Source organism: Rattus norvegicus, chromosome 3 (genome assembly GCF_036323735.1).
Source record: "Rattus norvegicus strain BN/NHsdMcwi chromosome 3, GRCr8, whole genome shotgun sequence".
Taxonomy (NCBI): domain Eukaryota; kingdom Metazoa; phylum Chordata; class Mammalia; order Rodentia; family Muridae; genus Rattus; species Rattus norvegicus.
In genome coordinates, this window is record NC_086021.1 from 173,984,809 (window position 1) to 174,012,605 (window position 27,797).

At 50.6% G+C, this 27,797-nt stretch overlaps 3 protein-coding genes across 4 annotated transcripts; 1 reads left to right on the forward strand and 2 right to left on the reverse strand.

Moving 5' to 3' along the window:
- Positions 1-1,187: 1,187 nt before the first annotated feature.
- Positions 1,188-3,909, reverse strand: Neurl2 (neuralized E3 ubiquitin protein ligase 2). 2 transcript variants are annotated; one of them, NM_001107802.2, is made up of 2 exons: positions 2,700-3,909; positions 1,188-1,434 (listed from the first exon to the last, which is right to left on the reverse strand). In NM_001107802.2, exons 1-2 carry the CDS (start codon positions 3,439-3,441, stop codon positions 1,319-1,321), a joined length of 858 nt encoding a protein of 285 aa, NP_001101272.1. In that variant the 5' UTR covers positions 3,442-3,909; the 3' UTR covers positions 1,188-1,318. The 2 variants fall into 2 exon arrangements, with proteins under 2 accessions (NP_001101272.1, XP_063139941.1); XM_063283871.1 differs by lacking the exon at positions 1,188-1,434 and adding an exon at positions 1,441-2,296 and having other exon boundaries at positions 2,700-3,519.
- Positions 3,635-9,512, forward strand: Ctsa (cathepsin A). Its single transcript, NM_001011959.2, has 15 exons — positions 3,635-3,842; positions 4,014-4,192; positions 4,306-4,417; positions 4,681-4,731; positions 4,820-4,906; positions 5,131-5,286; positions 5,575-5,666; positions 6,337-6,421; positions 6,897-6,988; positions 7,092-7,167; positions 7,249-7,391; positions 7,927-8,002; positions 8,561-8,650; positions 8,783-8,887; positions 9,077-9,512. Exons 1-15 carry the CDS (start codon positions 3,789-3,791, stop codon positions 9,158-9,160), a joined length of 1,482 nt encoding a protein of 493 aa, NP_001011959.2. The 5' UTR covers positions 3,635-3,788; the 3' UTR covers positions 9,161-9,512.
- Pltp (phospholipid transfer protein) lies at positions 9,354-27,174 on the reverse strand. The gene is made up of 16 exons (NM_001168543.1): positions 26,932-27,174; positions 26,227-26,337; positions 26,044-26,143; positions 24,634-24,762; positions 24,016-24,171; positions 22,585-22,648; positions 22,442-22,505; positions 21,455-21,546; positions 17,238-17,414; positions 17,083-17,142; positions 14,821-14,985; positions 14,661-14,728; positions 10,388-10,430; positions 10,226-10,289; positions 10,007-10,083; positions 9,354-9,765 (listed from the first exon to the last, which is right to left on the reverse strand). Exons 2-16 carry the CDS (start codon positions 26,324-26,326, stop codon positions 9,634-9,636), a joined length of 1,491 nt encoding a protein of 496 aa, NP_001162015.1. The 5' UTR covers positions 26,327-26,337; positions 26,932-27,174; the 3' UTR covers positions 9,354-9,633.
- Positions 27,175-27,797: the final 623 nt, after the last annotated feature.

Genomic DNA, 27,797 nt, shown 5'->3' on the forward strand with positions numbered 1-27,797 from the left:
GCCAGCCTGATCTACAGGCTGAATTCCCTATCTTCAAGTAAATAAAATAAAATATTCATTTGCTATTTGTTTTTAGACAAATATATTCTCATCTTTTGGCCTCTGAAAAAATGTTTGGTCCAGGTCACTGGTGGTCAGCACAGGCTCTAGGACATTTCGAATAACATTAGGGCCCCTCTCCATCTTAGATCAGCTAATAGAATCCCAGGGGCAGACTTATGTGTCAATATTTCTAACTTCTTAAAGACATTATAGTCAGGCCTGATGCAACAGGCAGAATCCAGCTGCCTGGGAAGCCGAGGCAGAAGGGCCCCAGGTTTAAGGCCAGTGCAAGCAACTTAAACTTTGTCCTAAAGGATAAACAACAAGAGGGCTGGCAGCTGGACAAGGTGGCGAACACCTTAATCCCAGGATTCAGGAGGTAGGGACAGGCAGATCTTTGTGAGTGACATGCCAGCCAGGGCTACATATTGAGACCCTGTCCTTAAAGGGGAGGGGGTTGGGGATAGGCCAGGGCCTGTGGTTTGGTGGTACAACGCTCGCCTTGCAAACACAGGGCACTAAACTCAGTCCCTAGTACTGTAAAAGGCAGAAGGAAGCCAGAAATAGTAGACTATGCCTGTAATCTCCTGTTGAGATCAAATTACCACAGTTCAGGATCATCCTGTGTCTCAAACCAAAAACAAAACAATGAAAAATTACCATCTTTTTCCAAGCTGCAACCCCTGATCTAGGACATGCTTCTCCACTCTGACCATGCATTAGAATCTCTGAAGGGGCTTTTACAAAAAAAAAAAAAAAAAACAGTGTCAAGTCAGCCATGGAGGCTCACGCCTATAATCTCAGAATACGGTTGGCAAGACCTTGTCTAGAACAAAACAAAAATCCATGATGACTGGGCTCAATTCCCTGACAAACCGCACACCAAAGGAGAATATTGAGGGGAGGAGGTAAGGACAGAGAGGGAGAGCGGGAGGGGGAGTGGGAGAGGAGGAAGAGGGGAGAGGGGGGAGGGAGAGAGAGGCAGGCACATTGGCACTCATCAAGTGTCCCAGATAATTCAAAGGAGTGTGCGCACTAGGAGGCCCTGATCTAGACAGGTTCTAAAATACTTTCTCTGACAGGGCATCTCTACATGCGCCTCTCATAAGGCTGCAGAGGCAAGGAGACCCTCCAATGCTCAGAACTCCAACATAAATAAGCTCTCTTTATTTCTGGCCCTGATTGTGTGCCGCCGTGTGACCAGCTTCAGACCAGCCACTGCTCTGGCGGCAGGACGCACGACGGCCGCTTTGCTCTGGTGGCCACAGACAGGCCTTCATTCATACTTGCAGAAATCCTTCAGTCCTGTGGGCAGGCGCAGCCCATCAATGGCCAGCCTGTGTACCACACTCCTCTGGATCACAAGACGGCACAGTGTCTGCAGAGACGGCACTGTGGAGAGATGACTGTCAAAGGCAAAGGGGTCTGGGGGAGGTAACACTGGAACTGAGATCTACGTCTGGGTTTTCATTTGCCGTCAACTTGGGAATTACCTTCTGCTCTCAGGCTCGGCCTGCCTGGCGGGGCTGCTTGTATAGCTGACATAGCACCTCTTTCCGAGGACTTTGATCAGACCCTCTGCCATTATAACACAGCCTAACCCTCCTCCCTTAACCCAGCAGCTTTGTCTGTTCCGTCTATGCAACCACAGCACGGTAACAGCAGATTCCAGCTCAACGGATTCATGACACATGACCAGAGATATAGGTGAAAGGTCCATTGAGCTACAGTGAGCCAGACCTCTGATTTTAAAAGTTGTCCATCTGAGTTTCAGGAGAGCCAAGGCTACTCAGAGAAACCCTGTCTCAAAAAGAAAAAAAAAAAAAAGTTCTCAATCTGGAGTTTGCGATGGCTCCAAACCCATAGGCCTAAATCTCAGAAGAATATTTTCCTAATAAAAACACACAACTCATAGCGGAATGTGGTGACTCAAGGCTAATCCCAACCCTCTTCAGGCTGAGGCAGAAAGGATTGTCAAAAGTAGGAAGCTGGCCTGGGCTACTTACTGAATTCCAGAGGAGCCTTGTCTCCCGAGTGAATTGTTCTCAGAAGACCAAAAGTAAATGCGTCAAGTTCTCAAGAAGTCTCGGATCAAAAATTGGTTTTGGCTGGGGCTGGAGAGATGGCTCAGAGGTTAAGAGCACTGACTGCTCTTCCAGAGGTCCTGAGTTCAATTCCCAGCAACCACATGGTGGCTCACAATCAGGTCTGGTGCCCTCTTCTGGCCTGCAGGTGCATACATGCAGGCAGAAAGCTGTATGATGTATACATAATAAATAAATAAATGTTTTAAAAAAATTTAAAAAATTGGTTTTGGAATCCCTATCAAGCTGGGGTGTGCAGTGCCTGCCTAGTACCGATGAGACCCTGACTTGGTTGCTAGGACAAAATTTAAAAAACACAGACGCCCTTACCCTATTATTGAAACATCATTCAAACCAAAAGAACCTGCAGGGTGTCTCAGTCAACCAGCTGAGGTGAGGACACCAAGGCCGGCCCACAGCCAAGGTGTGATGTGTGCAAACTCACAAGCCCGAGGTGAGGCCAAAACTACGGCTGGACAGTCCAAGGCCCTGCTAGCTGGCTGTGGGGGTCCTAGCCGGTGCCTGTCTCCACCCTGAACCAGAAGAAGGTCCCTCCCGGGGTGGGATACCTACAGCCATACTCCAGTTGGACCAGGCGCACACTCTTGGTGGAGGCAAACACATCTACCACAGCGTAGAGGGGCTGAGCAGCTGGCAGTCCCCGGGCGCTGGGACCCATGTCCTCTCCGTTGATGATGATGTGCATGTCAGCGGTCCCATCCTCACGGGGGCAGAAGAGAACACCCAGGCGGCTACGGCGCGCAGTGGGAGGCAGCACGTTTTGTTCATAGAGCTGATCTAAGAGGTGACTATAAAGCCCTGGGCGGCTGCGGCCCACCAGACGGTCCCGGGGAATTCGGAACTGCTGGATGCGCAAATAGGGTTCGACGAGTAGGGTTTGGGGACCGCTGGGGACCGCTGCCTCTGCTTCTGTTTGACCTTCCCGGGGCACACGGTTGTGGTGGCGCGTGATAGCGAAGACCCAGCTGTGGCCAAGGCTGACCAAGTCAGGCAGTGAAAACTCGGGTACAGAAGCCAGACTGGCCGGGTCCAGAGCGGTCAGGCCAAGACGTAGATGCCCGCACCAGCCCAGCTCTTTTTCCTCTATCTCCACTAGAAATACCTGACCGGGGGCCAGGGGCTCGCGACTGAAGCACACACCGTGGGCGAAACTCTCCACGCGTGTGGCTCGCGTCCCCGACGGGTCCATCCGGATGTTGGCTCCGTGCACTTGGTGGAAGCGGGTGGGAGGGGGCTCCGGGCACGCAGGGCTCCGTGGTCCACCCAATCCTACAGGTTTGGAGGGAGCAGCCATCTCCACGCCATTAAGCAGGCCAGCTCATGCCAAGGGCTATTTTGGGCGGCGGGCTCAGATGGTGACTGCGGGGGGACCATGTAAGGCATTTCCCCCTTGTCTAACTTTCCCCGGCTCTGCCCGGGGGTCCTAGCGCCGTTTCTCGGCATATCACCAGTAAGGGGTCCCCACGAGCCTGAGGAACTTTGCTGTCAACACCAAAATCATCTGATTTCTGGCACCCTGACTGTGCACTTTGGGCTGTGCACTTTGACCTGGTAATTGACCGCCCCCGACCCTCAGATAAAAAAAGTGAACGCTGAGCAAGCTGTCACGTGCTGCAGAAGCTCACGTGACCAGAACTACACATGACTTCCAGTCCAAAGGCGGCTCCAGGAGAGCAAGGACACAAGGAAGCAGAGGTACGGAGATGCCCGGACTGGTGGGCAGCGATCGTGTCTCTGTGGCCGGGAGTTGGACCGGGGTGGGGCCTTCCCCCGGAGATGTGCGCCATCTCCCCAGGAACCGCAGCACCGAAGCGCAAAGGATCTGGGGAACTGGTAAACATCCTCCACCGATGCTTCCTTCCGCAGATGCCCCGAGCAGCACTGTCTCCACTGCTCCTGCTGCTGCTCCTATCCTGGGCGTCCCGGGACGAAGCAGCTCCGGACCAGGATGAAATCGATTGCCTCCCGGGCCTGGCCAAGCAGCCCTCTTTCCGGCAGTACTCCGGCTATCTCAAAGCATCGGATTCCAAGCACTTCCACTACTGGTGATCCGCCCTAGCTCCCCAGGAGGGCATGATAACTGGGCAGACGAATTCTAACGACCCCTGGCAGGACTGGGCCTCTTACTTGTACCAATCCCGCCCTGTGCCTTTCCTAGGTTTGTGGAATCGCAGAACGACCCTAAGAACAGCCCCGTGGTGCTTTGGCTCAATGGGGGTCCTGGCTGCAGCTCCCTAGATGGGTTACTTACAGAGCACGGTCCCTTCCTGGTGAGTTGACCACTGCCCCTCTCCCCTGTGAGGGAGAACTGGGAAGAGGCAGCTCCTCAAGGAAAAGGCAGGAAAGGGGAGGGGAGAAGGAAACTGTGTCCTAAGTTTGCTTTCCTTCTTAACAATTCTGTTTTGTTTTATCTGACCCTTGGCCTAACTTTCTGTACCTCTGTTGGAGTGTGACAATATATAAAGCACGGTGGCCCTTTCTCTCCACCCAGCTATTCACTGGGACTCACAGGGGCTATTTCTTTCCTCCCCAGATCCAGCCAGATGGTGTCACCCTGGAGTACAACCCCTATTCTTGGAACCTGGTACGCTTGGAGCTGTGGGTCTTGTAAGGGTGTCTGGGTACTCGAAGGGGTGTGGAACCCTCTTCCACTCATTCCCTCCTCCCCCTAGATTGCCAACATGCTGTATATCGAGTCCCCAGCTGGGGTGGGCTTCTCCTACTCGGATGACAAGATGTATGTGACCAATGACACAGAGGTGAGTCTGTTGCCTGACCACCTGCCCCATTCCCCATTTCTCCCCAAGATGGCTTGATTGGGGGAGAGCATGACCTCAGAGTCCACTTTTGGCCCTGTCACGTGCTCTGTGGTAAGCTCATAACCAATTTACTTCCTCTTGCACAAAATAAAATGAGTTGGACTCCTTATCTCTGCGCAGCTTTCTAGCTTAAATGTCACCTGACTCCTCCATGTCATCCTCAGGTGGCTGAGAACAATTATCAAGCCCTTAAAGACTTCTACCACCTCTTTCCGGAGTACAAGGACAACAAACTTTTCCTGACCGGAGAGAGCTATGCTGGCATCTACATCCCCACCTTGGCTGTACTGGTCATGCAGGATCCCAGCATGAACCTTCAGGTGAAGGGAGGCACCATGATGGTGTGACCTAGGATTAGAAAGGTCAGCTTAGCCGCTCGTTCACAGCCTACTAACTGGCCACTGGCTACTCCAACAGCTCGAATGCCTCCTACTACAGGAAGCTAACCTGTCAGGCTGCCACTTCTGTTCTCTAGACTGAATGACCTCACCCACACCCACAAGCCACTCTGGATTTCAGCTTCTAGATTGCAGGTCTGAGTGTAGGTCAAGGGAGGGTCCCCTTGCTCTCGCCCTTGGGATGAGCTGAGCCCTCTGGGTGTTTCACAGGGGCTGGCTGTGGGCAATGGACTCTCCTCCTATGAGCAGAATGACAACTCCCTGGTCTACTTTGCCTACTACCATGGTCTTCTGGGGAACAGGTAATGGGAGAGGGACAGTTGGGCAACGTCTAAGGTGGGGCAGGTCATGCCATCTCAGACCTGTCCTTCAGCCCATGCTATTCCTGCTTTGGTTTATAAGCAGGTAGGGGCTGGAGTTGGCCAAAGGGTTTGATGGCCAAGAATAAAGACTAGGATTTAAAGAAACTAAAAGGGGCTGGAGAGATGGCTCAGTGGTTATGAGCACTGACTGCTCTTCCAGAGGTCCTGAGTTCAAATCCCAGCAACCACATGGTGGCTCACAACCATCTGTAATGGGATCTGATGTCCTCTTCTGGTGTGTCTGAAGACAGCAACAGTGTACTTATAAGAAATAACTAAAGAAGCTAGACATGGTGACCACACTTGGAACCAGGCAGAAGAATCATGACTTTTAGGCCAGCCTGTGCTACATAGTAAGTTTAAGATTGAGCCCAGGCTACATAGAAAAACCTCTCAAAAACATTTTTTTTCTTCTTTTTAAAAAGGCGCCAGTTTTGGGGTGAGCTTGGGGCTACTTTTATGGACTAGGGGACAAATCCTTGGAAATTAGGTTTGGTAGCCTACACGTCTTTCCTCTCCGCCACCAGAGTCAGGGTCTGATGGGAGCGGGGAGGGAGGTTATTGTATCTCCTAGCATCTCTGCTCAGCCTCAGCTCTCTCTGATCCGCAGGCTTTGGACTTCACTCCAGACCCACTGCTGTTCTCAGAACAAGTGTAACTTCTATGACAACAAAGATCCAGATTGTGTAAACAATGTGAGCCTCTGCCCTGGTCTTTGTGCCAGCCCTTCCACCCCAGTCCCGAGAAATGGATCACACAAACCTCTCTTTGGGAACCTAGCTCTCTAGCTCCGTGGCTTCCCTTTGTGGCCGTTCTGGGGATTGAACATGGGAGCATGCATGGGGAGCCTCATGCATGCAAGACAAGCACTCTGCCGACTCACCCCCTCGGCTTTCTGTCCCAAATCTATCCAATACTGTGGTCTCCTCTGGGAAGTCCAGGGAGGAAACTGAAGCCAAGGATGCTTAAGCCACTTGGCAGAGAGTAGAGTTAGGACTGGGCCCAGATCTGGAAGATTCCTTCCAATGAGCCTTCTACCTGTGAAAAAAGTAGGTAAAGGGCGGTGTCGGGAGGGAGATGAGGTAGGTAGGAGATCACTTAATCCTGAGGGTGAGTAGGGAAGGTCCTGAAGGGATATGGATCTGAATAACAGGACTACCGTCTTCACAGCTCCAGGAAGTGTCTCGAATTGTGGGCAAATCTGGCCTCAACATATACAATCTCTACGCCCCGTGTGCTGGTGGGGTACCCGGCCGTGATAGGTAAGTGCTGCTGGGTGTGCCTTGGACCATATCTACTGCCTCTAGAGGCCCAGCACCCATCCTATAATTTTTCTTCGTCTGTCTGTCTGTCTATCTCCGACAGGTCTGAGGACACACTTGTAGTCCAGGATTTTGGCAATATCTTCACTCGCTTGCCACTCAAGAGGAGATTTCCTGAGGTATGCAAGGGTGTGGGCTCTCCCTGGGGGAGTAGGTGGGTTAAATAATTAAGGACGGTCACCCCATGTCCATGCCCTCAGGCTCTACTGCTTCGGTCTGGGGACAAGGTACGCTTGGATCCTCCATGCACCAACACCACAGCCCCCTCCACCTACCTCAACAACCCATATGTTCGGAAGGCTCTCCACATCCCGGAGTCGCTGCCCCGCTGGGACATGTGCAAGTGAGCTTCTGTGACTGCTCGTGGTGTAGGAGGTGGCCATCAGCTGGGTTCGCAGGGGTCCTGTTACTAGGGCTTCTCCAAGAGGGGGTGGTGTGGACATTTAGATGAAAATTGGGGTGAAAATTAGTTGATAACTAGTTATCTCTGACATTTAATGAGTAGACACTGTCCTGACTACAGCTCTGTTGCCACCTGGAGCTGCCCAGTTCATCCTTGAGCCCCTTTAAATAAAAAGGTCACCCTAGCTCATCGGAGCCCAGTTAAATGTTTCGTGATGGGCTGGTGCCCTTTCTCCGTTCCCGTCATTACAGTCACACCCGACGGTGCCTACACACCAAACACCAGTTGTATCTCAATCATTGTAACAGCCGAAAACTATGCCCACACATCGCCAGCTCCCGTTCAGATAAGCAAGTCCTAGAGAACTGATATACCGAAGCTGGGAATCGGGAATGTCTGACTGTCCTGTCGACTGTCCTGCTCAGTTCCCCGTTTTGTCCTTTTTCCCTGCATCCTACGCGCATGCTTCCGACAGCCTCATGGTGAACTTACAGTACCGCCGTCTCTACGAAAGCATGAACTCCCAGTACCTGAAGTTGCTCAGCTCACAGGTAAACGTCCACGGCACAGCAGGACCCACCCACCTCCAGCCGGTGTAGCTGTAGGCTCTAGAGTAACAATGCATCGAGTGGGGCATCTCGGTAGCGCTTGCAGCCACGCCCTGGTTGTTTTATGTTATTGTTATTCTGAGACTTGTCTTGCTCTGTAGCCCAGGCTGGCTTTGAACTCATAACAATCTTATCTCGATGTATGCCTACCTACGTCTGGCTCTGGGAAGAGTTCCTAGCTATGGTTTTCCCTCTGTAAAAGGAGGCTAATGAGCGAGCCACAATGAGTCTTCAGAGTAAGCTCAGCCCTGGGGAGATGGAGAGACCTTAGGTCTAAGCCAGTCTGGGCTCCACAATAAGACTGTCTTATATGGGGCATAGTAACTTCCCCCCTATTTATTAAAGCATCTGGTAGGTGCATATTGGACGTGTAGCATACAGCATGAGAATTTCAGGTTTCTGTTCTTAGTTGGGCTTCTGAATCCCTGGGGCTTGAACCAGAGAAGGGCTAGAGAGCCTGGGCCTAGCCCACACTCCTGTTTTCCCATTGTCCTACTCCAGAAATACCAGATCCTGCTTTACAATGGCGATGTGGACATGGCCTGCAACTTCATGGGGGATGAGTGGTTTGTGGATTCCCTCAACCAGAAGGTAAAGTGCTGTTGGGGTAGCTGGGCTGGTGTGCTGGGAGAGGGCGAACCTGGAGAGGAGTCTCCAGTCTCAAAAGCAGCTTTGAGCAAAGATGGTGGGAGCCACTGGCTATCGTCTTTCCCGGTGGGATAGATGGAGGTGCAGCGCCGGCCCTGGCTAGTGGACTACGGGGAGAGTGGAGAGCAGGTAGCTGGCTTTGTGAAGGAATGCTCACACATTACCTTCCTCACCATCAAGGTAGGACTCTGAGGGACAGCTGGGGCCAGAGGGGGGAGTGGCATGACCTCCCAGTCCTCACTCATTCTGGGTCACCTGTGATTCGTCGGGCGAGCGTGTGGGGTGAAGAGAGGAAGGGGTGAAGGAAGTGCCCGGAAGTGAGGGGTAATCATGTTGGGGATCCAAATCTCATCAAGCTTTGCCCTCCAGGGTGCCGGACACATGGTCCCCACGGACAAGCCTCGAGCTGCTTTTACCATGTTCTCTCGATTCCTGAACAAGGAGCCTTACTGATAGCTTCGAGGACCCATGGAAGTCCTCAGCACCTGATCAGACCCTCAAAGCCTCTCTCGATGTCGAGGACTCCTCCTTTATGCAAAGTGCTCCCGTGGGGCAAGTCCTGCTTTAAAAATGCCCAGGCTTCCTACAGCCCTGTGCATCCCAGCCTGGGCCTTGGGGCTTCACAGACAGTCTGGGACCAAATGAACACTTTGTTCTGGCTTTGATAGGATGGCTTTCCCTGGTCTGCATAAAAAATGCCCCATCCCAGGACCCCAACAGAGCTCTAGAGAAGCCCAAGGAGAGGGTTGGATGGATTGTAATTGATGGTTGACTGATTATGGAATTAAATCGGGTATAGCTTCCAGCTGGGCTCTTCTCTGTGGCACTGGGACCACTAGGCTGATGGCAAGGGGTGGGCAGGAGGTGCTGAGAAGCCTCAGTTCAGTTCCTGAATGCCAGCTGCCCAGGAGGGGCGGGCGAAGGGCTCAGGCAGCTGCAGCAGAGGGTGGAGGGACACTGGAGTCCACAGTGTCAGCGCCGCCGGCAGAACGGTTCTTGTCAATCACTTCTCGAAGTCCTTTGGCAAAGTGGAGGTCAGCCCCAACAGTGACGAAGCCCTGGGAGGGGACAGGGAGGCTCACTGATCAGTTCAGTTTGGAGACATCGTCCAAACAAACGCAGGACTCTGGAGCAAATCTCCTCAGGGGCCCCAGCTCCCTGACAGTGTAAGTCCTTTACTACTTAAAAAAAAAGGAGGGAGTAGCTAGTGTTAGGGGGTTTAGAGGAAGCAGATAGCACTGGGGTGTTGTAGGGACAGGAAGCCCCTGGTCTACATCCTCCTTTCCACAATGTACTTACTGCATGGTTGGTCACCACCTCATGCACGAAGTTGATACCCTCAGGGAGGGGGATCTGCACCCCACGCCAGATACGCTCTGTAGATGGAAGAGGCAAGCTCAGCCTGGGCGTCTATCAGTCCGTCGGCGTCATCGTGTCCACTACCCCATAACCCCCCACACACCCTTCCACCCCTGTTATTCCCTGTCCCCACTCCTTCCTCCCACCCTCAGCCCCTACCATTCAACAAAGGCATCACTCCGATTTGCAGCAGCGTCTTCAGTGGGGCCTGCAGTGGGATCAGCTGAGGGAAAAGGGACACAGACAGCGCATGCACATACAGGTTTGTGTGAGCGGCCCTCTTGCAAAACCTGGACCCACCCAATGCCATCCCCAACTCACTGCCAGAGACTCCAGCGCAGACTGATTGGAGTAAATTTGAAACCTGTGGGACAGAAATGCAACATGAAACCTTGGGACACCCTTTCCTTGAGCCCTACGTAAAAGTTGGCCCAGAGTGACAGCTTTCCCAGTCCCACCCAATCATCCTTCCAGGTAGCTGCCATTTTCCAGGTGTGCATCCCTGAGTGACCCTCTTGTCTCTGGAGCCCCTTTCTTTAAGCCTGCTGATTTTCATTAGTTAGGAATGCCTGTGTGCCATGCCTCTGTGGCTAGGTCAACAAGTACAGTTTGTTTTATCCAACAAAATTCAATAATCTTTACTCCCTGTCAGATACCAAGCTTATTAAAAAAAAAAAATCAAAATAGCACTGGTAAAATGGCTCAGTTTGGAGGGTAACTGGCCTGACTACCTAAGTTTGATCCCTAGGGCACACATGGTAGAGGAGAGAACCATGTTGACTTTTGACCATCATGTGCTCTGTGTGACATGTGAGTACCCTGACACATAAATGCATATACACCTAGACGCACACATACACAAGTTAATTTCTTTGAGTTTGAGCTCAGCCCGGTCTACAGAGTGAGATTTTTGTCTCAGAGGGGGTTTGAAGAGGGACACAGTATTGAAGAAATGGCTCCACAGGTCAAGAGGGTTGGCTGCTCCTCCAGACAATTGGAATCCAGTTCCCACGTCTGGTAGCTCGCATGGCTTCTAACTCTAGCTTCAGGACATCTGCAGCCCATTTCTGACCTCTTCAGGCTCTATCCATGCATGGCACACACACATAACACACCACACATACACACACCATACATACACACCACATACAAACACACCACACAGACCATACATACACACACACCATACATACATACCACATACATACTCACCACATACAAACACACCACACACACCATACATACACACCACACACCATACATACACATTCCACACACACCATACATACACATTCCACACACACCATACATACATACCACATACATACATACCACATACAAACACACCACACAGACCATACATACACACCATACACCATACATACACACCACACACACACCATACATACACATTCCACACACACACCACATACAAACACACCACAGACCATACATACACACCACACACCATACATACACACCACACACACACACAACATACATACACACCCCACACACACACCATACATACACACCACACAGACTATACATAACACACACACACACACATCAAACAGGGGATAGGAGGAAGATGGTTTAGCAACTAAGCACTCATATTCCTCCAGGGGACCATCACCTATGACACACAACCTACGACAACATGAAACTCTAGCTCCAGAAGGCACTACTTCTGGCCTCTGAGCATCTGCACTCACACGCACATAACCACATACAAACCTGAGAGCTGCCGTGGTGGCACATACCTTTAACCCCAACATCCTGCCTTTAACCTCTGCACTCAGGAGGTAGAGACAGGCAGATCTCTGTGAGTTCCAGGCTAGCCTGGTCTGCATAATAAGATCCTGTCTCATTAAAAAAAAAAAAAAAAAAAAAAAGCAGGAAGTGTCGTCTCATGCCTTCAATTCCAGCACCCAGGAGACAGGCAGGTGGACCTCTCAGTTTGAGGCCTGCCTGGTCTACAGAGTGGGTTCCAGGACAGCTGGGGCTACACGGAGAAACCTTAGCTTAAAAAACAACAAAATAAAACAAAAGAACAAAAAGCAAAGAAAAAGGGGAAGCTGAAATGCTGAGGACATCAAGCATGTACAAAACCTTGGCTCCATTCCCAGGGCCATATAAATATACACTGTGAGTGTGCGTGCGTGTGCATGTGCGTGTGTGTGTGTGTACCTATGTGTGCGCGCCTGCACAAAAGGTACACTGTGGGAGGAGGGGGAGTAAATTTGGGCATATGGAGGATGGGTCACACCATCCAACCATGTTTTGAAACAGAATCTCTTACTGGTCCAAGGCTCCAGCGTTTGGCTAAGCTGACTGGGGAGTGAGCCCCAGGGACCTTGTCTCCTTCCCAGTGCTGGAATCCCAAGCCATAGTCTCTACGCTCAGTTTTTAAAATGGGTTTTAGGGCTCAAACTCATACCCTCATCCCTAAATTCATTCAAATCAGCTAACTTTCTAGTCCTTGGGTTTTTTTGTTTGTTTGTTTGTTTTGTTTTGTTTTGTTTTGTTTTGGAGTTAATGGTGTTTGCTTGAAACAGTGTCTTGCTACGCCTAGTGACTGAGACCTGAGAATCTGGGACTATTAGAAACTGTTACTGATGAGGGAAACAGAAGCTGGTTAAGTAAATAGCCTGAAGTGACATGGCTGTGTGGACTAGACCCTGCCTCTAGCTTCCCAGCTGCAACCCAGCTTTGTCTCACTTTGAAGCAGCTTCTGTATCTACACTGTCTACTGTGTAGCCACTAGTTAACCCTGGCTTCTGCAGCCTAACCTAACTGCTGTTGACTTATAATTACACAAATGTAGCCAGTCGCATATGACCCGGGTGATGACATTAAATACCCAGCCCTAGAAAGTACGAGGTAATTTCACCTGTATTTAGCACAGGAGGAAATGAACCTTAGAAAGATACAATGACTTGCGTTCAGGTTCCCGCTGAGCTGAGCTGAGATTGACACTCAAACCGATGTCTCCATCTTCTCGGCTACATGAGTGTGTCATTCACCCTCACTGAAACCATTTGCTTGCCTCTAAGAATACCTGCTTTGCCTGCTTCTAGAAGGTGAGAGAATGCAAAGGAGTTGCTTAAGAAACCACTGTTAGAAAAAAAAAAAAAAGAAACCACTGTTAGGGGCTGGAGAGATGACTCAGTGGTTTTAAGAGCACTGATTGCTCTTCCAGAGGTCCTGAGTTCAATTCCCAGCAACCATATGGTGGCTCACAACCATCTGTAATATACATTAGATAAATAAAAATTAAAAAAAAAAAGTTTAAAAAAAAAAGAAACCGGGGTTGGGGATTTAGCTCAGTGGTAAAGCGCTTGCCTAGCAAGAGCAAGGCCCTGGGTTCGGTCCCCAGCTCCGAAAAAAAAAAAAAGAAACCACTGTTAGCCAGGAGCAGTGACACAGGCCTGTAATCCCAGCTCTAAAGAGGCAGATCTTCCCTGAGTTTGAGTTTGAGGACAGCCTGGTCCATATATCCAATGCTAGTCTACCCAGTGGTGCTACACAGTGAGACATTGTCGTAAAAGAAAACTAGAGGGGTTGGGGATTTAGTTCAGTGGTAGAGCGCTTGCCTAGCAAGCGCAAGGCCCTGGGTTCGGTCCCCAGCTCCGAAAAAAAAAAAGAAAGAAAGAAAGAAAAAGAAAACTAGAGATAAAAGCACTTAGGGAGCTGGGAGTTGTAGTTCCGTTGGTATAGTGTGGGCAGGCACTAAGCCCTGGGTGCAGCCCCGGAGCACTGTATACACAGGACATGGCAGTGTGTGCCTGCAATCCCAGCATCCCGGAGATGCAGGCGGGAGCGTCTTTGGCTACACAGTAAGATAGATTTTGGATGTGTAGGTGCAGGTGTGTGTACCTGGCATGCGTGTGAAGGTCAGCAGACAGCCTCCAGGATATTAGTCCGTAGCGCTTTTTGAGACTGGTGTTTCATTAGCCTGGAAATTCACCACACAGGCCAGGCTAGCTCTCCTCTAAGATTGCAAGGATCCTCCTATCTCTGGTCATCACTGGGATTAAAGGCGTGTGTCATGTTTAGCTTTTCCCATTGGTTCCAGGAGTAGGGCCGTGTGCTTGCAAGGCAAGAACTTCATCAACAAAACCATCTCTGCAGCCTGGAGTTCAGGTCTGTCTGTCTGTCTGTCTGTCTGTCTGTCTCTGTCTGTCTGTCTGTCTCTCTCTGTCTGTCTGTCTCTCTCTCTCTGTCTGTCTCTCTCTGTCTCTCTGTCTCTCTCTCTGTCTCTCTCTGTCTCTCTCTCTCTCTCCCTTTCAAAACAGGATCTCACTAGATACCCCTGGATAGCCTAGACCTCACTGTGTAGACTAGAGTGATCTTAAACTCACAGAGATCCACCTGCCTATGTTAGGTGCTGGGCTTAAAGGTGTGACCGCTAACACCCGGCCTTGATTTCAGTTTCCGTGAGTACTAACAAGGACGGACATCAGCTTATCGGAGGCTTACAGGAGTAGCTCAGTTTTAGCGCCGCGGTTCTGTTGAGTGGGTGTTAACTATCCTTGGAGATGTTAAGGCCAGGAAATTAAGGACTCAACCAGGATCCTTAGCGACTGCATACCTTCGAAGGTCCAGCTTCGCTCGCAGCGCCTTGCCCTTGAGTGTCAACTTAGCACTGAGACGACCTTCCTGAAGGAAAGTGCGTGGGAACATTATAAACAGGAAAGGTCCGCAGCCCACTTCTCACCGGCCCCCAGGTACCCTCATCCTGGGGTCCGTACCATGATCATCTTGGACAGCTCGACTTCAGGCATTGTAGGTGGGGCCAAGGAGATGGTGACGCTGGCGGTGACAGAGATGGTGGTGCCTGACGGCTTGATGGTACAACGCGGAGAGCTTATGGCCTGTAGCTTCAGCTTCAGCGGGGAGTTAATCACTGTCGGGCTCTGGAGGCAGAGCAAGGGAGGCAGATCACCATGACCACTGGGGGTGGGTGTTACGGGACAAAGCTTCAGCCCGTTTGGAGGCAAGGGGTTGCAAGTACAGAAGATGGGCTGCCACCCCACCCGCTTCCGGCCTACACCCTGCCCCCAAGAATTAGTCAAAGTAGTATCCTTCCTTCTCTCAAGATGGGCTCTTGCTAAGTTGCCTAGCTGGTCCTGAAATCCTGTACACATGCTCTTCTGCCTCAGCCTCCGAGTACTGAAATTATAGCACGTGTCCCTCTCTGACTCACACCCGGATTCCTCTTCAACATTCAATTCAGACCCAAACCCCAGTTGGGACTCCCTAGGTACGGCCTTTTTGCTTAAACATCTCTGAGCTGCTCTACAGGTCATGGAATACTATTGAATGTGCATGCTCACTCATTGCTAAACGTGATGCCGAGCTGGGTGTGGTAGCAAAACCTGTAATCCCAGTCTTTGGGAGTAGAGACAGGAGGATCAGGCAGCATTCACACACACACACACACACACACACACACACACACACACACACACACACACACACATTTCCCTAGGTGAATGAGATCCGGTCTCAAAAACAAACATTCCCTTAAGCATAATTCTGATCACAGCATACATATTAGCTCATTTAAGTCTCAAACAACCAAGTAGGCCAGGTACTATTATAATCCTCACTTTGTGTGGTGTGTGTGTGTGATATATCCCTGCTAAAAGGTCAACTTTAGGTGACTTCCTTTATCACTTTTATATAGCCAACATTATTTCTTGAGACAGAGCCTCGCACTGAACCCTGGAGGTCACTGACTGATTCATCTCGGCTGGCTCGCCAGTCAGCTCTGGGGATTGTCTTGTCTCCTCACCAGAGCTGCCACCCTCAGCTCTTTATGTGGTCCCAAGCTCAGGTCCTCATACATTTAAGGTGAGCACTTTGCCAACTGAAGCGTTCCCTCGGGGAAATTGAAGCAGACAAATTATGGTTGTGCAAGGTCCGGAGGTTATTCAGCTGCAGAGCTGACAGATGCGATGTGGGCAGCCTGACAGCACAGCCTGACAGACTGACAGCACAGCCTGACTGACAGCTGATGCTCTTAACTACTCAGCAGCTGCATGACAAAGACGCTGACGGCAGTAACAACATCACTGTTTCAGCAGGCATACACTCCCTGGCAGGTGCCCTTCTAATTACATGTGTTACTTCATTGGAAACTCATGACAAGCTTACAAGGTGGTATATGTAGGAGAGGCTAGCATGACCCAGAGTCACACAGATTCCTGTCATTTACAAAATTGAACCAAGAAGATGCTCACTAATAGCACATAGAATGTGTGTGTGTGTGTGTGTGTGTGTATATATATATATGTGTGTGTGTGTGTGTGTGTATACATTATAGAATATAATACATACTATATGGGATAATGATACTATATGTAATTTATTTTCGTGTATATGGATAGTTTTGAGTTTTGTTCAAATGTAGGTCTGTATGTCACATGCATGCAGTGCCCTCAGTGGCCAGAAGAGGGCATTGCGTCCTCTGTGACAGTTGTTAGCCACATGTAGGTGCTAGAAACCAAACTGTGAGTCATCTGTGAGAGCAGCAAGACCACTGAGCCATCTTCCCAGTCCCATGCAGTGTATATCTTTAAATTTGCAGACTAGGGATGGAACTCAGGGCTTAAGGCATGCTATGCAGGCATTCTTCCAACCGAAATATATCTCTAACTCCCTGTTTTAAAATTTTAATTCCCTCTCTCCTCTTGCATTAAAAAAAAAAAAAAAGTAAGCAAACAAGCATTCTAATCATCCCTAAGGCCCCCTGCACTGGGAAGACTCGGGTTCTCTCCCAACCTCACAGCCGCTCTGTGAGGGCGACGGGCAAGAAGTGCCAACCCTGCTTCACGGAGTGGGAAATAGACCTGGCAAAGCCAAGGGGCTTGGCCGCAGGCAAAAGGCCTCCGACTCCTCCACAGCCACGGCTGGAGACCTCCCACGTACCCTCCACCTACCACCTCAGAGCTGTGTAGGTGGGATAGCCTCCAACTCTGGCCACACCCTAGCCTCTAACCAATACTCACCTGGAGAACAATGCTCCCAAAGTAAGTGGCCCTCAGAAGCATGTCCAGATCATTTGGCACCTGAACAGGGGAATTAGAAATGAGATGGAGTAGTTGGACTGACTCTGTCTATCATGGGCCCTTCTTATCCCACCCTCGGACAAGCCCTGGTCTACCTTGTCCCCAACAAGCGTCAGCTGCAGCGCTCCAGCTTGGAAGTAGCTCTCCATGGCAGAGTCAAAGAAGAACTCAGAGAAGGCCACGTACACCATCCTCTCGTCGTCATCCAGCTGAGGCTCCACCGCTTTGTTGAGAAGGCTCCAGTTGCCCTCCTTGAGAGGGAAGAATGCTCCCTGGGGTGGGAGCTCAGTATCAGGGTCAAGGCAGACTGGATCTATCTGTGCCAGGCACAGTCAGGAGCCACGGGGAACTGGACTCTATGGCTGCTCTGGAGGGGCCACAAACTCATCCCTCAAAAGGCATTGCAAAGAGGCTTGGAGGTCGGGAGGAGCACAGCAGGGAGCACAAGAAGTGAGGTGTGGAGCAGGAGAGCTGTCCCAGACGTTAAGAGCATGTACTGCTCTCCCAGAGGACTGGGGCGCAATTCCCAGTACCCACATTGTGAGTGGCTCAACAGTCTGCCAGTTCCAGGGGATCCGAATTCACCCTTCTGTCCTCCGTGGGCACTGCATACCCCTTGGTACACTTACAAACAAGTGGGCAACACATTGATACACATAAATAAGCAGAAAGAAACAGAATGAAAAGGCAGGGGGGGGGGGGTTGGGGATTTAGCTCAGTGGTAGAGCGCTTGCCTAGTAAGCACAAGGCCCTGGGTTCGGTCCCCAGCTCCGGGGGAAAAAAAAAAAAAAAAAAAAGAAAAGGCAGAGGGGCCAGGAAAAGTAACCTGGCAAAGGAGGGGTTAAATGACCTGGGTTAAGGGGCACAGTAATACAGGTTACAGCTGCATTTACATATCAATCATGGCTACCCAGTTCCTGGTACTCATTCCCTGCTCTATTTGTATGATTTTGAGAGGTAGCCCTGGCTGGACTCAACTTCACGGCAATCCTCCTGTTTCAGCCTTTTGTGTGTTGGAATAGACATGTGCCACCAGAAGTACTTCCTTCGGTCTCTCTAGCGTAAAGTGTGTCCCCACCACAGCCCTGGAAGGCATGTTCTCTCAAGCTGTCTTTGTGCTTAAGTATTAGGCAACAGGCCCAGGTGGGCAAAACCCTTTGCCTAAGGACACTCAGCCTGCGTGGGGGTGGGGATCAGGATTAGGACTTAAGACGTTGGAGCTGCAGAATCTTTAGAACTCTCTGCTACTGACCACAGAGAGGAGCAGAGGTGGTCACATACCACCTGCTTGCTGACCTTGGGCAAGTCTTCACATCCTTAAAACAAGACAGCGGGGTGCCCTATAACCCTCCTCCTCCTGTCCCTATCATAAAATACTTATAAAAAGCCCCTGCTGCGGTCCATAATTTTTTTCTTCAAATTTGTGAAATAAGAACCTGAAGTTGCCAGGCCGGGTAGGCGCACACCTTTTGCACATAAATCTCTATGAGTTCGAGGCCAGCCCGGTCTACATGGGAGCTCCAGGCCATCTAGCACTACGTAGTGAGACTGTGTCTAAAAACAGCCCTGAAACCTACTGGCTCAGGATGGCTCCCCTACCTCTAAGCACACATTGAGCAAAAAGAAAAGGCCTCAATCCAATTCAAAGGCACCCCAGTAATTCCTGATTTCCTGCCCAGGAACTGAAGGGGGGGTGTCTAGTTGGGACGGATCTCACCTGGTGAGTCCGGCCATTCCAGATGTCAAGAATGCTGGAAGGCACAGTGGATCCGTCACTCAAAGGACGGAGAAGGAAAAGTCCACTAAGCTCGTCTTGGGTGGGTGCTTATCTGAGTCTGTTGAGGATGCTGTGCAGCCCTGGCTGTCCTGGAACTTCCTATATAGACCAGGCTGGCCTCGAACTCACAGAGATCCACCAGCTCCTGGCTGGGATAAAAGGCATGCCCACCAGACCTAACTTGATGAGCACGCCTTTCCTTCAGCCTTCTCCTGGTTCTCTGCCCAGGACTTGTAGTTTGGAGCTGCATAAACTCTGTTGTTCCCACTGGGAGGGAATTGTTTCCTCCACCCAAGGGCCACCCTGGTCAGTCAAGAACCCTTACTAATACCCCAAGGTTAAACAAACTTCAAGGTCCCTTAGACGGGGCCCACTGGAGGGGTACTCCAACTGCCACACCCGCCAACCTACTCAGTTCCAAGAAACCAGATTGATAGCTACTCAAACTCTTCCCTCAAGGCAGTTAGAGTTACCCCTTGGGTAGGAGGGGATGAGAAGGGAGAAACAGGCCAGTGGAACAGAAATCCCCACAGCACCAGTTGTGAGTGAGTCCTAGTGGGGGCGGGAACACCAGGAGGTGCTCTGCTTCCTGCTTCCTGGTTCTCTGACAATCCTGCCTCGAAGCTATACCAGAGGAGGAGAATGAAAGCAAAAAGGCTCCTGGCCCCTGCAGGGGTAAGCCAACCGGACTGACCAGCTCATTCACCTCTCCCCTCACCCTGGTTTCAGCCATCAGTCGTATAAAAGGTCCCAGACTAACAGCTCAATGGCACTGTGCTTCCAGAGATGCCCTCCTACTAGCCAGGAACTCCTTACTCTTTCTCTTAAATTCCCTGTAATAAAATACTTTTTTTGAGATGGGATTTCTCTGTGTAGCCTTGGTCATTCCGATTTGTACACCAGGTTGGCCTCAAACTTAGTGGGTGCTGGGAATAAAGGCGTTCACCACTACCACCCACCCCAGCTAAAATACTTATTTCTAAACTCAAAAAAAAATTTAACAATACAACTGCCTTTTCATACCCACAAATTCAACCATAAGTAAAAATAGCAGTTGTGGACTGGAGAGATGACTCAGTGGTTAAGAATCTTCTGTTTCTCCAGAAGATGTGGGTTCAGTTCCCAGCAACCATATGACAGCTCATGGCTGTCTATTCTCCAAGTCCAGGGTATCTGACACTCTCTTCACACATGTGGTGCACATACATGCATGCCCACAAAACCACCCACACTCAGAAAATAAAATAAATCGGGGTTGGGGATTTAGCTCAGTGGTAGAGCGCTTGCCTAGGAAGCGCAAGGCCCTGGGCTTGCCTAGGAAGCGCAAGGCCCTGGGTTCGGTCCCCAGCTCCAAAAAATAAAAAAAAAAGAACCAAAAAAAAAAAAAAAAAAGAGGGGTTGGGGATTTAGCTCAGTGGTAGAGCGCTTGCCTAGGAAGCGCAAGGCCCTGGGTTCGGTCCCCAGCTCCGAAAAAAAAAAAAAAGAACAAAAAAAAAAAAAAAAAAAAAAAAAAGAAAAGAAATCAAGAAATCTTAAAAAGAAAAAGAAAGGAAGGAAGGAAGGAAGGAAGAAAGAAAGAAAGAAAGAAAGAAAGAAGAAGCATTCTTGCCTTGAATTTCACCACTTGGGGGCAGAGACAGGAGGATCTCTGTGAGTTTAAGGCCAGCCTAGTCTACAGAGGTAGTTCCAGGACAGCCAGGACTACCTTGTCACAAACAAACAAACAAATAAACAAGCAGCCTTGTCAGGCTGGCAAGATAGCTCAGCAGGTAAGGGAGCTTGGGGCCAATCCTGAGGACCTAACCCTGATCCCTCGGACCCTAGATGGGAGGAGAGAATCAACTTTCACAAGCTGTCCTCTAACCTCCACATGTGTACGTACACACACACACACACACACACACACACACACACACACACACACACTATCTATTAGTGGATGCTTGAAGAGAATATGTCACACACGTGGGACACCATTTTAAATAATGAACTTGAACATCCTTAGATCGTGGTATCCATGGAGAGCTTAGTTAGACTCGACCCCCCTCAGAAACCAAAAGAAGTCTATCAGCACCTCACTCGCAGGGGCAGGAACAGGCAGGAGATAGGCAAGTCATAAGCAGGTCCCTGGAGTAAGGACTTCTGAGGAGCTGCAGAGATGCAGAATGCAGTTAGAAAGGTGGAGCTCAGGTTGGAGAGATGGCTCAGAGGTTAAGAGCACTGACTGCCTTTCCAGAGGTCCTGAGTTCAATTCCCAGCACCCACATGGTGGCTCACAACCATCTGTAATGGGATCTGATGCCCTCTTCTGGTGTGTCTGAAGACATTGATAGTGTACTCACATAAAACAATAAAGAAAAAGAGAGCTGGGGCTCAAGCTCTAATCTAGGAGGCTGAACCTGACCCTGTAACAGCAGCGGCAGCAGCGGGAGCCACAGCAGATCAGAGTGACCCCTCAGAGCCCTGCTCAGCCCCAGAGAGGCGGGAAGCCCATCAAATAGTCAGAGGTCACAGGCACCAACCCAGGCAGCTCACCCGGAATTCCATATCCAGATTGCCGTTGGAGACCACAGGATCCTTCAGAAGGGAATAATCGATGCCCACAAGTTCATCCACAGAACTACGCACTGGAGAGAGGGGCTAGAATCAGTCCAAGCTGGGTGACACTGGGTCCGGCGCTTAACCTCTCTGTCTTTCAGTCATAAGCAGTGACACTCCGCTCACAGAGGTCTTATGAAGATCTAAGTGACTTTAAGTGGAAAGCAGCCAGAGTCTGGTGTGCTGGTAGGTGCTCAGTCAGGAGGCCATTGTCAGTCCCATGTACTACTAAGACATTGTAAGGTTTTGGTCAAATCACTAGGCAAGACTGAAAAGGAGGGGGGTGGCGAAATGGCTTCATCGGGTAAAAGGAGCTTGCCTCCAAAGCTATGCAACCCGAGTTCAATCCCCAGGGTGCATAGGAAGGAGACAATCGATTCCACAATGTTGTTCTCCTCTGACATCCACACCTACACCATGATTCAGGTACAGACAATGCAAGCACACACATGCTTGCACACACAGTTATGATAACGTGTTTTAAATGTTTAAGATGGCTAAGTAAGTAAGGAGTCATTTCCCCTGCTTTCCTTTTCAATCCTTTTTACCCAATGGGCCTGATAGGCCAAGATCGCTGACCAACAGGAAACACACGGGGTGGCATAGGAGCATAGGAAGTAGGAATTTGTGCTAATTGAGCACGTATGAAATAGAAGCTGATGAAGACTAATGGCCGCCCTGTGGGCAGCAAGCATGTATTTAAGACCTTGACAACTCCTGGGGGAGGTGTTGCCAGTCAAACAAGACACCAGAGCCCCAAGAGAAGTGCTTACTTACCTAAGATTACACAGCAAGTCAATGACACCTCTGAGCCCAGGACCGTTCCACGGCTGGACTGGGAAGGGGACTCTGAGTCGCTGTATGACAGCAGCATACAGCTTCCTTCTATCCCCGGCCCCAGCTCCGGTCCCCACACTGACTCACCGGGCACTGTGTCCAGGAGGGAGTTAAGCAGCACTGTCCCAGCATGGTGGAGCACAGGGCAGATCTGGGAGACCAGGGCAGAGTCAGGGATTCTCAGAACCAGGCTACCCCACTCTGCTACCCAGGCCTGCCACTGCCCACACCTGCTGGTTGAGGAGGAATCGCATCCCAGAAGTGATGAACGTGGAAAAAAAGTTATACATCCTCCTGCAAGGAGAGGAGAGGCTGGGTTAGCCCTGCCCTGACCATGAGCCAGGCCCAGGAGAAATGACAGTGTCCAAAAGAAACAGGCATAATGGGGACATATGGGTTTCAGCCAGCTCCTTGATAGAATTCTCCAGGAGCCAAGCCCCAGCCCCTCTTTAGCTTGACCCTCAAGGTCCCCTCCCCTGCCACCTGCTTCCCATTCTCAAGCCTCTCAGAGACCCCCATATCTAATCTATATGCTTTCGATGCCCTCCCCGGTGCTTTTGCCCGCTGTGGCCTCCTGACTGGGCTCAGATGCCCCCTCTTCCAGACAGGCTTCTCATATCCCCCTTTATCTAAATCTCACCACTCTGGTTTCATTTCTTGGTCCTCACAACAACTGTTTTAATCTTTCTAGCTGAGCTTTGAATGCTTCCTAAATCCTCAGGGCCTGGGACATAGTACACTTGCTGAACACACAAAATCCGACAGTGTGCAAACACTGGATGACACATCTATCAGGTTTTTACCTCAAACAACCAGCGCCAAGTTATTTTTGTTATGATAATTGAGAATACAATACAGGCTCAACCGTGAGTGCATGCCGAGCCTGTGAGTTTCAGGGTGGCTTTGGTTTGGTTTGACAGTTTCTCACTCTATAGCCCTGACTGACCTAGACTTAATTCATGATCTAGTTCAGGCTGGCCTCCAACTCACAGAGACCCACCTGCCTCTGCCTCCTGAGTGGTGGACTTTTTTTTTATATATATATTTTATTTATTTATTATATATGAGTACACTGTAGCTGTCTTCAGACACACCAGAAGAGGGCATCAGATCTCATTACAGATGGTTGTGAGCCACCATGTGGTTGCTGGCATTTGAACTCAGGACCTCGGGAAGAGCAGTCAGTGCTTTTAACCACTGAGCCATCTCTCCAGCCCAGTATTGGACTTTTAAAGGTGTCTGCTTCCATACCTGCCTCAAGTTTTTCTTTTCTTTTTTTTTTTTTCCGGAATTGGGGACCGAACCCAGGGCCTTGCGCTTGCTAGGCAAGCGCTCTACCACTGAGCTAAATCCCCAACCCAAGTTTTTATTTTCTAAACGCAGGTACTGAGGAACAAACCCAGGGCCTCATGCATGCTAGACAGGCTCTCTACCACTGAGCCAGCTCCAGCTTCGGTCATGCTAACTCTAACACTTAGACATTTATCATATGCCAGGGACTGTCCAAATATTCTATATCTGTATCTGCTAAATCAGATTTTTTTCTCTGAGGCTCTGAAGACCGATGTCTTGCCCAAGTTCACATAGCCCAGATGTGGCGGAACCAGGATTTGGACGAATTCAGTGGACCCCAAAAGATGTGCTCTGGGGCTGGAACTCACCTGAAGGTTCCCCCGAAGGCCATATTTATTTTAGACACAGAGGCCTCGCAGGAGACATTGGACACTTTAATCCGACCAGTGGGATCCCGGGAGAGCTGCAGACCTGTTCGGATGGACACACCCTCGGCCGAGGCATTGATGTAGCCCCCATCATAGCTGTGAAAAGCAGATTCAAGTTCACCCCTCTCTTTACACTATTCAACACAATACCTTCTTTTTTCAAGTATGTACAAAGTGTTTGTGATCTTATACACCCCCATTGTTCTCTCATGTTTTTCCGTTCCTGAACTCTTCTCCCTGAGATGACCCGCCCTGACTTTTAGCTTTTGTTTTTTTTGAACAGACCAATGAGTTTAATGAGTCTTGCTTGCATCGGCATCAAATTACCAGCATCTACACCAGTTTAGACAAATGACTCCCTCCTCCCTCACAGCCATTCACTGCCTAGAGCCCCTGAGCTAGGGATGAAGCCTTAAAGGCCCTCCTGAAACCTCTTCTTGCCTTTGCCAAACATCCTACCAAGCTCTCCTCTTGAATGGAGAAACTGAAACCTGGGAAGGCTAAAGGACACTGGGCCCAGAGCCACCAACCACACTCCTGAGGGTTCAGGGTCCTCACAAGAACCAGTAGAGGAGCTGTCTCCGGAAGTGCAGCCCCAAGGACGCATTGGAGATGTTCAGCAACAGGTCCTGGTCCGGCTGGAAGTGGAGCTCGGAGGATATCAACTGCAGCTGTGTGACCTTCACGCTGCAGAGGGCAGGGGTCAGGGTCAGTGTTGGGACCAAGGGGTTGGACTCACCCAATCACAGGAACCCATCCCTCCTCCTCTACCACAAGCCAGGCAATCTAGGTGGGTGGGATGGAATTTTTTTCCCTTGCCCCTCAAGAGCCCAATCTGGTTTGGGTAACTCAAGAGATTTGCTCCCTGGATTCAGGAGTTCAATATTGCCTTCCTCATTTATTTATTTTTTTTACTGTATTTAATATTTAAAAGACAGGAAATTACTGAGCATGGTGGCACGTATACGCGTTTAACCCCAGCACTCAGGAGGCAGAGATAACCTCCTGGTTTCTGAGTTTGAGGCCAGCCTGACCTGTGGAGTGAGTTCCAAGACAGCCAGGGCTACACAAAGGAAACCCTGTCTCAAAACAGAACGAGATGAAAGACAGGGAATGTTCATTTGGTATTCAGACTGATCTTGAATTTGTGAGCCCAAGTGAACCTTTCGCTGGAATTACATATATATTTTTTTTTATATTATATTATATTCACTGGTTTACACAGTGAATTTTGACCAGCCAGGGCTACATAAGATCCTGTCTCAAGAATAAATAAATAGAAGTTGGAGAGATGGCTCAGCGGTTAAAAAGCACTGGCTGGGGGCTGGGGTTGGGGATTTAGCTCAGTGGTAAAGCACTTGCCTAGGAAGCGCAAGGCCCTGGGTTTGGTCCCCAGCTCCAAAAAAAAGAACAAAAAAAAAAAAAAAAAAAAAAAAAAGCACTGGCTGCTCTTCCGGAGGTCCCGAGTTCAACTCCCAGCACCCACAAGGCATCTCACAACTGTCTGTAACTATAGTTCCAAGGGGACCCGACGCCCTCACACAGACATACAGGCAGACATACACCAATGCACATACATTACAGTTAAATAAAATCTTAAAAATAAATAAGTAAAAGCTCCATGGTCTTGTTGCTCTCGGCCCACACTGTGTTTGTTAGACCAGTTTTCGTCTTTCTGTTTTTTTATTTTTTTTTTTTTGGTTATTTTTTTTTCTTTTTTTCGGAGCTGGGAACCGAACCCAGGGCCTTGTGCTTGCTAGGTAAGTGCTCTACCACTGAGCTAAATCCCCAACCCCCTCATATTCCCTTTCTTAGGTCCACCTACCTCCAGTCTTTTTACCTAGTAACCTCACCCTTTTCTTTAGGGTCCCACCTCATTTAATTGGCCACGCCCAGGCCCGCCCAGTCTGGGGGGTTGTCCTTTGAGACCCGTCCCCTGCCCCCTACCCTGCCCCCAGGCCTGCTTACTCCGAGATATTGTAGTAGAAGTGGCCCTTTGCGCCATACACATCTGGGATGTTGATGTCCTCCAGCTCTTGCTCCAGAAAGCGCAGCCCCTCCTGCTTCACTGAGGTAGCATGGAGACACTCAGGTCCCGCGCCCGAGGCCAGGGCACCCCACCCGGTCCCTGTCTCCGGCCGCGCGCCTTACCCAGCTCCAGAGCCGCAGAGGTGACTCGGATCTTGCAGCCCGGGAGCTCGGCGTGGGCACCTGCCAGAAGCGCTAGGAAGAGGGCCGGGAGCAGGGCCATGGTAACCAAGCCTGGAGGCAGGGTAGGGTCGGGTCGCAGGTGTCATCTGGGCGGCTCAAAACCACTCTTTGGACGTGCAACTAGAACAGGGTGCTGGCCTGGACCGTTACTCCCCATAAAACTGTTTGGGACACTCGGAACCAATCATCTTGTCTCCTTTTGCCTGATGCGAAACCGAGGTTCCAAGCACGATAATACTCGCGCTCAGCCTCCGAAGGATTTGGGGCTCGGTTCCCCCTCCCCCGGAGCAACTGCTGCGTGACGAGTTTGGATCTCAGGAGGATGAGCCCCCCATCCCCCACCACCACTTTCCCTTTTCCTTCAGAGGAGGGCGTGTGCTAGCTTGTAGGTTGGTATGGCGACAACCACAAGCGCATTCCTGCCTAGTGGCTTGAGGTCTCCCAGGCCGCGCGCCGGGGTGGCCCCGCCGAGCGCTGTCCCCTTGGTCCCCCGGTTCCCCTAGCTCCTAAGTCTCTGCTGTAGGGCATACGGTCTGGTGCCCCATCCCAGCGCCCTTCTTCATCCGCTCTCCTCCCCACCTGGTTTTAGTGAGCCACGCGGCTCAGGAGGGTCTGGGGATGCAATGGGGACGCGCCCCAACTCACTTAGTGGCGCGATCACGTGGAGCGACAGGCAGCGCGGGGGATCCAAGCGGCGAGGTCTGGCGGGTAGCGCGGGTCCAGCCGCCTTTATAAGTCTGGGCCTCCGACCCCCCTCCTCGCCGCTGTTCTCCCCTCCTCCCTGGGGGCTGGAAGGGGAAGGGGCGGGACGCTGGCAGTCGGGAGGGTGGAGGAGAGGGCAGTACGGAGCCTGTGACAAGCCCGACTGCTGTCTGGACAAGAGGGGGACTCGCTCCTAAAAGAGCGAGAAAAGTTTAGAAAGCGGCTTGCCGAGTCACTACTGTCAAATTGCAGTCACGCGGCCTTTCAACAAACTCCGTCATTTGGCTGCGAAGCCTCAGTTTCCTCACCCAGCACAGAGTGCCTCCTTTTGGGAACTCCCACTTGGCTTCCATGAAGGCCCGCGGAAGCCAAGGTCCAAGCCTAATTTCCCTTTCTTTCCTCTCAAAACCATCTCCCGCTGGCTTAGTTATGAGACCTCAGGCTACCTGAGGGTCTTTAGAGGCCCAGGGACCTTCCCCTATTGGAGAAGCAATCATCGCAGAGGGAGGTTTGGCCTTCCTGGGGGGAGTCTGAGTTCTTTAGTGAAGCCTTGGGGCTGGCTGCTCTGGAGTGACCTCTAACCTCATGCACTGCGGGCAACCCGGTGGAAAACAGACAGTAGCTGGCTATCTTTCTCTAGCCATGCGGGAGAAATAGAAAGAGGGAACTGCTAAAGATGTTTCCTGAGCATATATTTATCACTCAGCACCCAGCCAGCTCAGCTGACTCCATAGTCTTGTTTTGTCCAGGACCTTCCTGGATTCAGAACTGCGCCTGGGAATCCACTCAGTCCCAGGCGAGACAGCCTG